Raw genomic sequence first — 9584 nt, 5'->3', positions numbered from 1 at the left:
TCTCCTATCTCCATTTCCATCCTTAATTTTTCTACCCCGTATTGTATCCTCTCTCTCTGATGAATATATATATATATAGAGAGAGAGAGAGAGAGTGAGGCAGACAGACAGAGAGAGAGAGAAAGAAACAGAGCGAAAGAAAGAACAGGCTGAACCCAGAGCTAAATCGGGGGACAACCAGTAGCCACCTGCTTATGTCCCTCACGCCCCCCACACACACACACCCTCGCCTGCTGGAGATGGTCACACAGGGCCAGAGGGCTACAGTAGTTGAGTCAGTCAAAGTGGTGCCACTGTGTAGGGAGAATGTCAAAGGGAGAGCAGCAAGACCTGGTGGCTATTAAAGAACTAGAGTCGATCCTGGAGTCCTGCAAGCTTGAACTGACACCACTAGATGAGGTCTGGCCTAATCTCTACATCGGAAACGTGTAAGTTTGTGTTTCTTCTTTTTAGTTCTTTTTTTAAATTCCCTTACCCCTGCCCTTGGGTTGGATGGGTTTTAGATGGGTTTTAGAAATACGGTAATAGTGATAATACTAGATGAAATATGTTGGAACCCCCTATACAATCCTTTCGGTTCTATAGAAGTATGAGTAAGAGCTAAAAGGTAGAGGCTGGGGGTCAGGGGCTAGAATTCAGCATCTCAGGTTCCTATAGTGGACTCTATTTCCCTATTGAACACTGCTGAACACTACTAAACCTTACTGAACACTGTTAAACACATACTGAACATGGAATCACTGAACATTGTTTATTTTTAAACTACTGCATTCATTTATCGCCTAAATCTTGTCTATATTATTCCAGGCTGTTCACTGATTAATCCGTTCTCTGCAGGTTATTTCTGGTCAAACAGTTATGCAATCTCACGTTTCACATTCACCCCCCCCCCCCATACCTTTCCCTTAGGGCCATAGCTCAGAACAGAGGTGCATTGAAGAAGCTTGGTATCACACACATCCTGAACGCAGCTCACTTTAAGCAGGGTAGCATTGGTGACCAGGATTACTATGGAAACGCCTGTGTGTACTGTGGCTTCCCTACAGAAGACTCATCCCATTTTGACCTCAGCCAGTACTTTAAACCTGCAGCTGACTTCATACATAACGCCCTGAAGACTAAAGATGGTAGGGGCACTTTAATGCATGTGTTTACTGTATGTGTTTGTGTTTACTGTATGTGTTTACTGTGTCTATGTATTGTATGTGTTTACATTACTGAATGTGTTTACTGTGTTAATGTACTGTATGTGTTTACATTACTGAATGTGTTTATTTTTTTTACATTTTAGTCATTTAGCAGACGCTCTTATCCAGAGCGACTTACAGTTAGTGAATACATATTTTTTTTATACTGGCCCCCCGTGGGAAGCGAACCCACAACCCTGGCGTTGCAAACGCCATGCTCTATCAACTGAGCTACATCCCTGCCGGCCATTCCCTCCCCTACCCTGGACAACGCTGGGCCAATTGTGCGCCGCCCATGAGTCTCCCGGTCGCGGCCGGCTGCGACAGAGCCTGGATTCGAACCAGGATCTCTAGTGGCACAGTTAGCACTGCGATGCAGTGCCTTAGACCACTGCGCCACTCAGGAGCAGTGTACTGTATGTGTTTACATTACTGAATGTGTTTACTGTGTTTATGTACTGTATGTGTTTACATTACTGAATGTGTTTAATGTGTTTATGTACTGTATGTGTTTACATTACTGAATGTGTTTACTGTGTTTATGTACTGTATGTGTTTACATTACTGAATGTGTTTACTGTGTTTATGTACTGTATGTGTTTACATTACTGAATGTGCTTACTTCTTTACAGTTTATTTAAGACTCTCTAGGGACAGTTGAGTTCCTTCATCAAACTCTGCCTCTCCCTTCATTCCCTCTATTCCCACACTCTCTCTATCCTCTCCAGGGAAGGTGTTGGTGCATTGCATCATGGGTATAAGTCGTTCCGCCACGCTGGTGCTGGCGTTCCTGATGATGCACTGTCGTCTGCCACTTCGCACCGCGCTCAAACATGTGACCCAGCGACGCGCCATCTACCCCAACAGACACTTCCTGTCACTACTGCTCACCCTCGACACACAGCTCACACGCAAGAGGAGACTATGTCCCCTTCTCTGACAGTCCTTCTCTCATCCCCATCTCCTCCCATCCCGCTCTCCTCTCACCTCATCCGTCTCTCCTCTTATCCATCTATCCATCTCACACACAATCCTTTATACTGGTTGAAAATATGTAGTTGTAGGACTTTTACAATAGGTACAAACTGGTATTAAATCACAGCATGTTGTATATACTGTAAATTACCATATCATGCGGTAGCAGGATTCCCTGGAGAGAATGTCAATGCTCAGTGTCTTTTAAAATCTAAAATATCAAAAGAATTTGAACTTTTCAACATTCCTGTGCTAGCCAGTGGTGATAGTTGAGCCTGCTGTGAGTTGTGCAGCTGAGCATTGTCTCCTGGGAATCTATACATTGAAACACTAATAATGAGATTACAAAATTAAAAAGGTATTTTTGTTCCAGTTTGGTGTCTGTTGTATTACTTTCAGTCTACTACTACTATATTATGAACTATAACTCCTCTACATTATGAATAGTGTCAGCTGTCCAGTAAATTCTGGAGGATGTTTTCGTCACTGGTGAGGAGGTTTAGAATTACAGAGGGTTAAAAATGGAAAATAACTGCAGGTGTGTGTGTGTGTGTGTGTGTGTGTGGGAAGACGAGCAGACACAGTGAGAGGAGGAACTGTGCTGCCTGTTAAAAGTAAGTTGACTTGGATTTGAGGGGAAAGACGTTTTATTTGAGATTGTTGACCTGACCAGACTGTTTTCTGCTCTGCTTTGGTTTAGCTGTCACTGTAACACACCTCCTCCTCAGACTGTCAGCATGTCTCTGAGGGAGCGGTGATGTAAGCCTCTGTCTGTCTGAGCTGCTGGAGTTCCTGCTAGCCGACCAACGGCCCACCGGCCACCTCAACCAAGTCGGGCCCAACCTCTACATCGACATCCAGTAGTTACACACACACACACACACACACACACACACACACACACACACACACACACACACACACACACACACACACACACACACACACACACACACACATACACACAAGCACACGCACGCACACACTGGTCACTGCCCCTGCAGCGGTCTGTCAGCCAACCAAGAGGACACACTCCATCTGTCAGAGCTGTGTCAGATCTTGTGGACCAATAGGCAGCCTGTAGGACCTAGTCTGGCCCAACCTCTACATCGGAGTCAGTATGTTGTGTGTGTGTGTGTGTGTGTGTGTGTGTGTGTGTGTGTGTGTGTGTGTAGAATGATAGTGTCACAAGCCGGGCTAGAAACTCCGGTCTCAGATGTGGAGAGCTGGGGGTACTACCCCTTAGCCACAGAGGAGGTGTTGTAGGACCCAAATGAAACACCCAAGGCAATACTCCAGGCAAGTAGATTTAATGTTCCAAAACAGGAGGCAAAACAAAACAACTCCACGAGGGGAGAAAAACAAACTAAAGATAACTTTGAACAACTTACTAGGACCGACACGGTGGGACAAAGCAGGAGACACATAGTCAGGACGCAATAACCAAGTGAGAAACAAGGGGAAAACACACAGCTAAAATACACAAGGGGAAACAAGGCACAGGTGACCTGGATCAAGCTAATTAGGACACATGAGGAAGAACTAAGGCAGAGGGGAACACAGATGACCTCTAGAGGCCCGGAGACAAACAGGAGGCAGGAAGCTGACAGGACCCCCTCCTCTAGGAACGACTCCTGACGTTCCTTCCAGAACACCCTGGCCCCAGGGTGCGAAAAATCTCGGATCAAACCTGGGTCCAGGATGTCCCTGGCTGGAACCCAGGAGCGCTCCTCTGGCCCGTAGCCCTCCCAGTCCACCAGATACTGCAGAGAGTTCTGGACCCTCCGGGAGTCCAGTATCCGGCGGACTGTGTAGGCTGGCTGGCCGTCAATGATCCTGGGAGGTGGCGGGGGTCTGCGTGGGGGGCAAAGGGAGAAGACAAGACAGGTTTAAGGAGTGAAACATGGAAAGTGGGGTTAACTCTAAGGGAGCGAGGGAGAACCAAACGATACGACACAGGGTTAACCTTTCTAGCAATGCGGAAAGGCCCGATGTATCTCTGGGAAAGCTTCCTGGATTCGACCCGGAGGGGCAGGTTCTTAGTGGCCAACCAAACTCTCTGACCAGCTCGGAAACTAGGGACCGTCCGGCGGTGGCGATTAGCCTGACTTTGGTATCTCTGGGAGGTCCGAAGGAGGGCACGCCTGGCCTTCTTCCAGGTCCGCCTACAGCGTTGGACAAAGCGCTGGGCCGAGGGAACACCAACTTGCGCCTCCTCCTCTGGAAACAATGGAGGGTTGTAACCGAACTGGCATTCGAAGGGGGACAATCCGGTGGCTGAGGACTGGAGGGTGTTGTGGGCATATTCAGCCCAAATGATATAGGTGGCCCAAGACGTGGGATTACTGGCCGCCATACACCGCAGGGTGGTCTCCAGATCCTGATTAATCCGTTCCGTTTGGCCATTAGACTCTAGATGGAACCCCCGACGATAGGCTGGCTGTGGCCCCAACAAGCCTGCAGAAGGCCCCCAAAACCGGGACGAGAATTGGGGACCTCGGTCAGAGACCACGTCCAGGGGGAATACCAAATATCCGGAAGACATGGTTCATGAGGAGCTCAGCAGTCTCCTTAGCCGAGGGCAGCTTGGGCAGGGGAATAAACCGGGCAGCCTTAGAGAACCGGTCTACCACCACTAGGATGACGGTGTTGCCCTGGGATAGAGGAAGTCCCGTAACAAAGTCCAGAGAAAGGTGTGACCATGGCCTTCGAGGAACAGGTAAGGGATGGAGCAGTCCCTGGGGTCGCTGGCGTGTCGACTTTCCCTGGTTGCACACAGGGCAGGCCTCAACATAGACCTGCACGTCCTTCTTGATGGACCGGCCACCAAAACCGCCGTCGGAGGGAACTCCAGTGTGCGAGCACTGCCTGGATGGCATGTCAAGGGCGACTCATGACCCCACTGCAAGACGCGGCCCCGAACAGAAAGAGGAACGTACAGGCGACCGGCAGGACCACCGCCTGGATCGGGCTCCTGGACAAGAGCTTCTCGTACCCCTCTTTCTAGTTCCCACTGAAGAGGTGCGACGATCCTAGACCTCGGAATAATCGATGCCAAGGGCTTCTCTTGTAACTCGGGAGAATAGACTCGAGACAGAGCATCCGGCTTGACGTTCTTGGTGCCAGGTCGGTAAGTCAGGAGGAACTGGAATCGATTAAAGAAAAGGGACCATCGTGCTTGCCGAGGGTTCATCCGCTTAGCCTGTTGGAGATATTCCAGGTTCTTGTGGTCTGTGAGAACCTGGAAAGGGTGCTGAGCCCCTCAAGCCAATGGCGCCACTCTTCCAATGCCAGTTTTACCGCAAGCAACTCTAGATCCCCCACGTGGTAGTTGCGCTCGGCCTCAGACAGGCGGCGAGACATGAAGGCACAAGGGTGTAATCTCCCATCCGCACCCCTCTGTGACAGGACGGCTCCCACCCCCACCTCTGAGGCGTCCACCTCCACCACGAAAGGTCTCTCTGGGTCAGGGGTCACCAGAATCGGAGCAGACGTGAAGCGGCGCTTGAGATCCTCGAAGGCCCCTGCTGCTTCGGGACCCCAGTGAATCTTGGTCCCTCCTCCCTTGGTAAGCGTCGTCAAGGGGGCTACCACCGAGCTGAAATTCTTAATGAACTTCCGATAGAAGTTAGAAAAGCCAATGAACCGTTGAACCTCCTTGACCGTGGCAGGTGTGGGCCAATCGTGGACCGCCTTGACCTTCTTGGGATCCATCTCTAGGTGCCCGGGAGTGACAATAAACCCGAGAAACTGAGTCTGAGAAACATGAAATTCACACTTCTCAGGCTTAACGTAGAGGTGATTGTCAAGGAGCCTCTGGAGAACCCTGCTAACATGCCCCTCATGCTCCTTCAGTGACCTCGAGAAGATGAGGATATCGTCCAGGTACACGAAGACGAACAGATTAAGCATATCCCGGAGAACATCATTAATCAGGGCTTGGAATACTGCGGGGGGCATTGGTGAGCCCGAACGGCATCACCCGATATTCATAGTGCCCCGTGGGCGTGTTGAACGCCGTCTTCCATTCGTCTCCTTGCCGGATCCGCACGAGATGGTAAGCATTGCGGAGATCCAGCTTAGTAAAAATGGAAGCCCCTTGAAGCAGCTCAAAAGCAGTGGCCATGAGAGGAAGGGGGTATCGATTCCGAACCGTGATCTTGTTGAGTCCCGGTAATCAATACAAGGCCTAAGACCCCCGTCTTTCTTTTCAACAAAAAGAAGCCCGCCCCAGCCGGGAAGTAGAGGCATAGATGAGGCCGGGCTGCCAAGGACTCCTTAATGTAGGTGTCCATAGCTGCGTGCTCGGGGGAGGACAAGGAAAAGATCCGACCTCTAGGAGGGCAGCACCCAGGGAGTAGATCAATGGCACAGTCATACGTGCGATGAGGCGGTAAGGAAGTAGCCCGGGCCTTGCTGAACACTGCCTTGAACCGATGGTAAACACTGGGGACTCGGGAGACGTCAACAGACTCTTGAAACTGGGTACTAGGGGCTGAGGGACTCTGAAGCATGCAGGTGAGTTGGCAGGCGGGACCCCAGCTTAGAATGGTGCCCGTAGGCCAGTCGATCTGGGGATTATGTCTGCATAGCCAAGGGTGACCCAGGATAATAGGATACTCGGGAGAGTCAATGAGATAGAAGGTCTCCTCCCTGCTGGTGTTGAGAGATGGTAAGTCGCAGGGACTGAGTCGCCTCGGTAACCTTTCCTGGTTCCAGAGGTCTGCCATCTAAGGCTGTAACTGCCTGGGGTTGAGGAAGTAGTTGGGTAGGGATCTTAAGTTCCTTAGCCAAGGTTACATCCAGGAAATCACCTGCGGCACCGGAATCGATCATAGCCTGGACCCGATGCTGGTGGCCCCCCAGGACAGAGTGGCTGGAATAGCCAGGACAGCGTTAGTAGGAGGCGCTCTAACTCTCCCCATCACAGCCCTCCTGTAGCTGGGCGGGACAGGCGTTTCCCCGAAAGCTCGGGGCAAGTGGAGCGGAAGTGGCCGGCAACCCCGCAGTAGAGGCACCGACGTTCCCTCATGCGACGTTCCCTTTCGTTGGGAGAAAGCCTGGAACGGCCTAACTGCATGCTCTCCGGGGAATCCTGGAGCAGTTCAGGAGCCGGGAAGCTCTGAATGACGGAGTCCAAACAGGAGAAACAGAGCTGCTCAGAGGAACTTGGGAATGAGACACCTGACGGCGAGCCGTTCTCCGCTCTCTTAGACGATTGTCCAGGCGGATGGCCAAGGCTATGAGGGACTCGAGATCACCAGCTGGTTCTCGGGTGGCTAACTCATCTTGAAGGGGCTCAGATAACCCTCCCTGAAAGCAGACCCTCAGCGCTTCATCATTCCATCCGCTCCTTGCTGCTATGGTCCGGAAATCAATGGCAAAATCTGCCGTGCTTGGGGCCCCTGACGGAGAGACAGTAGGCGCTTGGAAGCCTCCCGCCCACTGACAGGATGATCGAACACCCGCTTGAACTCTTCTACAAATGCAGCGTGGGAGTCACAACAGGCCTCCTGGGACTGCCACACCGCAGAAGCCCAGGCGAGCGCCTTGTCTGAAAGAAGGGTAATGATGTAGGCAATCTTGGAACGGTCTGTGGGAAAACTTGAGGGTTGGAGCTCGAAGGTGAGGGAGCATTGGGTGAGGAAACCCTGGCAAGAGCTTGGATCCCCAGAAAAGGGCTTGGGAGGTGGTAGTCGGGGCTCCGCCAACCGAGACGACCTGTCGTCACTGGGGGTGACCTGGGGGAAGGGAGAGGACCAGGGAGGCGTTCAAAGAGCTGGCGGAGGGAACTCATCATTTCGGCCAGGAGTTGAGAATGACTAGCCATCAGCTCCTCTTGTCGGCTGAGAACGGCTTCATGGCGCTGGGAAGAAGCCTCATGTCGAGTGATCACCGCCAACAGGTCCGGGGAACTGAGTGTTTCTGGGTCCATGATTGTCTTGGTTATTCTGTCACAAGCCGGGCTAGAAACTCCGGTCTCAGATGTGGAGAGCTGGGGGTACTACCCCTTAGCCACAGAGGAGGTGTTGTAGGACCCAAATGAAACACCCAAGGCAATACTCCAGGCAAGTAGATTTAATGTTCCAAAACAGGAGGCAAAACAAAACAACTCCACGAGGGGAGAAAAACAAACTAAAGATAACTTTGAACAACTTACTAGGACAGACACGGTGGGACAAAGCAGGAGACACATAGTCAGGACGCAATAACCAAGTGAGAAACAAGGGGAAAACACACAGCTAAAATACACAAGGGGAAACAAGGCACAGGTGACCTGGATCAAGCTAATTAGGACACATGAGGAAGAACTAAGGCAGAGGGGAACACAGATGACCTCTAGAGGCCCGGAGACAAACAGGAGGCAGGAAGCTGACAGATAGTTTATAGAACAGTATGTAATATGCAGGGATGTGGCTCGTGATAAAGCCCTACTGTCATCTCTGTGTATCACCCACATCGTAAATACAACGGACGGCTGTCACCGGATCAGCACTGGCTCAGGTTACTATAGCGACCTGCCGGTGGAGTACTATGGTGTGGTGGAGGCTCCAGATGATACAGAGTTTAACCTTTATCCTCACTTCAACCCCACCGCAGATTTCATTTATACCACCCTGAAGCAAGACGGTGAGTGTAGTCACAAACACACAAATACAGTGAGGGAAAAAAGTATTTGATCCCCTGCTGATTTTGTACGTTTGCCCACTGACAAAGACATGATCAGTCTATAATTTTAATGGTAGGTTTATTTGAACAGTGAGAGACAGAATAACAACAAAAAATACAGAAAGACGCATGTCAAAAATTTTATAAATTGATTTGCATTTTAATGAGGGAAATAAGTATTTGACCCCTCTGCAAAACATGACTTAGTACTTGGTGGCAAAACCCTTGTTGGCAATCTCCGAGGTCAGACGTTTCTTGTAGTTGGCCACCAGGTTTGCACACATCTCAGGAGGGATTTTGTTCCACTCCTCTTTGCAGATCTTCTCCAAGTCATTAAGGTTTCGAGGCTGACGTTTGGCAACTCGAACCTTCAGCTCCCTCCACAGATTTTCTATGGGATTAAGGTCTGGAGACTGGCTAGGCCACTCCAGGACCTCAATGTGCTTCTTCTTGAGCCACTCCTTTGTTGCCTTGGCTGTGTGTTTTGGGTCATTGTCATGCTGGAATACCCATCCACGACCCATTTTCAATGCCCTGGCTGAGGGAAGGAGGTTCTTACCCAAGATTTGACGGTACATGGCCCCGTCCATCGTCCCTTTGATGTGGTGAAGTTGTCCTGTCCCCTTAGCAGAAAAACACCCCCAAAGCATAATATTTCCACCTCCATGTTTGACGGTGGGGATGGTGTTCTTGGGGTCATAGGCAGCATTCCTCCTCCTCCAAACACGGCGAGTTGAGTTGATGCCAAAGAGC

The 9584-nt window shown here is 50.6% G+C and overlaps 1 protein-coding gene across 1 annotated transcript; it reads left to right on the top strand.

Annotated features, from left to right (window-relative positions):
* The first annotated feature begins 233 nt into the window (after positions 1–233).
* zgc:153981 (dual specificity protein phosphatase family protein) lies at positions 234–2523 on the top strand. The gene is made up of 3 exons (XM_041866512.2): positions 234–428; positions 910–1127; positions 1916–2523. The coding sequence occupies exons 1-3, from the start codon at positions 307–309 to the stop codon at positions 2125–2127; spliced, it is 552 nt and encodes a 183-aa protein (XP_041722446.1). The 5' UTR covers positions 234–306; the 3' UTR covers positions 2128–2523.
* Positions 2524–9584: the final 7061 nt, after the last annotated feature.

The sequence above is a fragment of the Coregonus clupeaformis genome, chromosome 37, assembly GCF_020615455.1.
Source record: "Coregonus clupeaformis isolate EN_2021a chromosome 37, ASM2061545v1, whole genome shotgun sequence".
Classification (NCBI taxonomy): Eukaryota; Metazoa; Chordata; class Actinopteri; order Salmoniformes; family Salmonidae; genus Coregonus; species Coregonus clupeaformis.
This window is presented reverse-complemented; position numbering and strand designations above follow the sequence as displayed.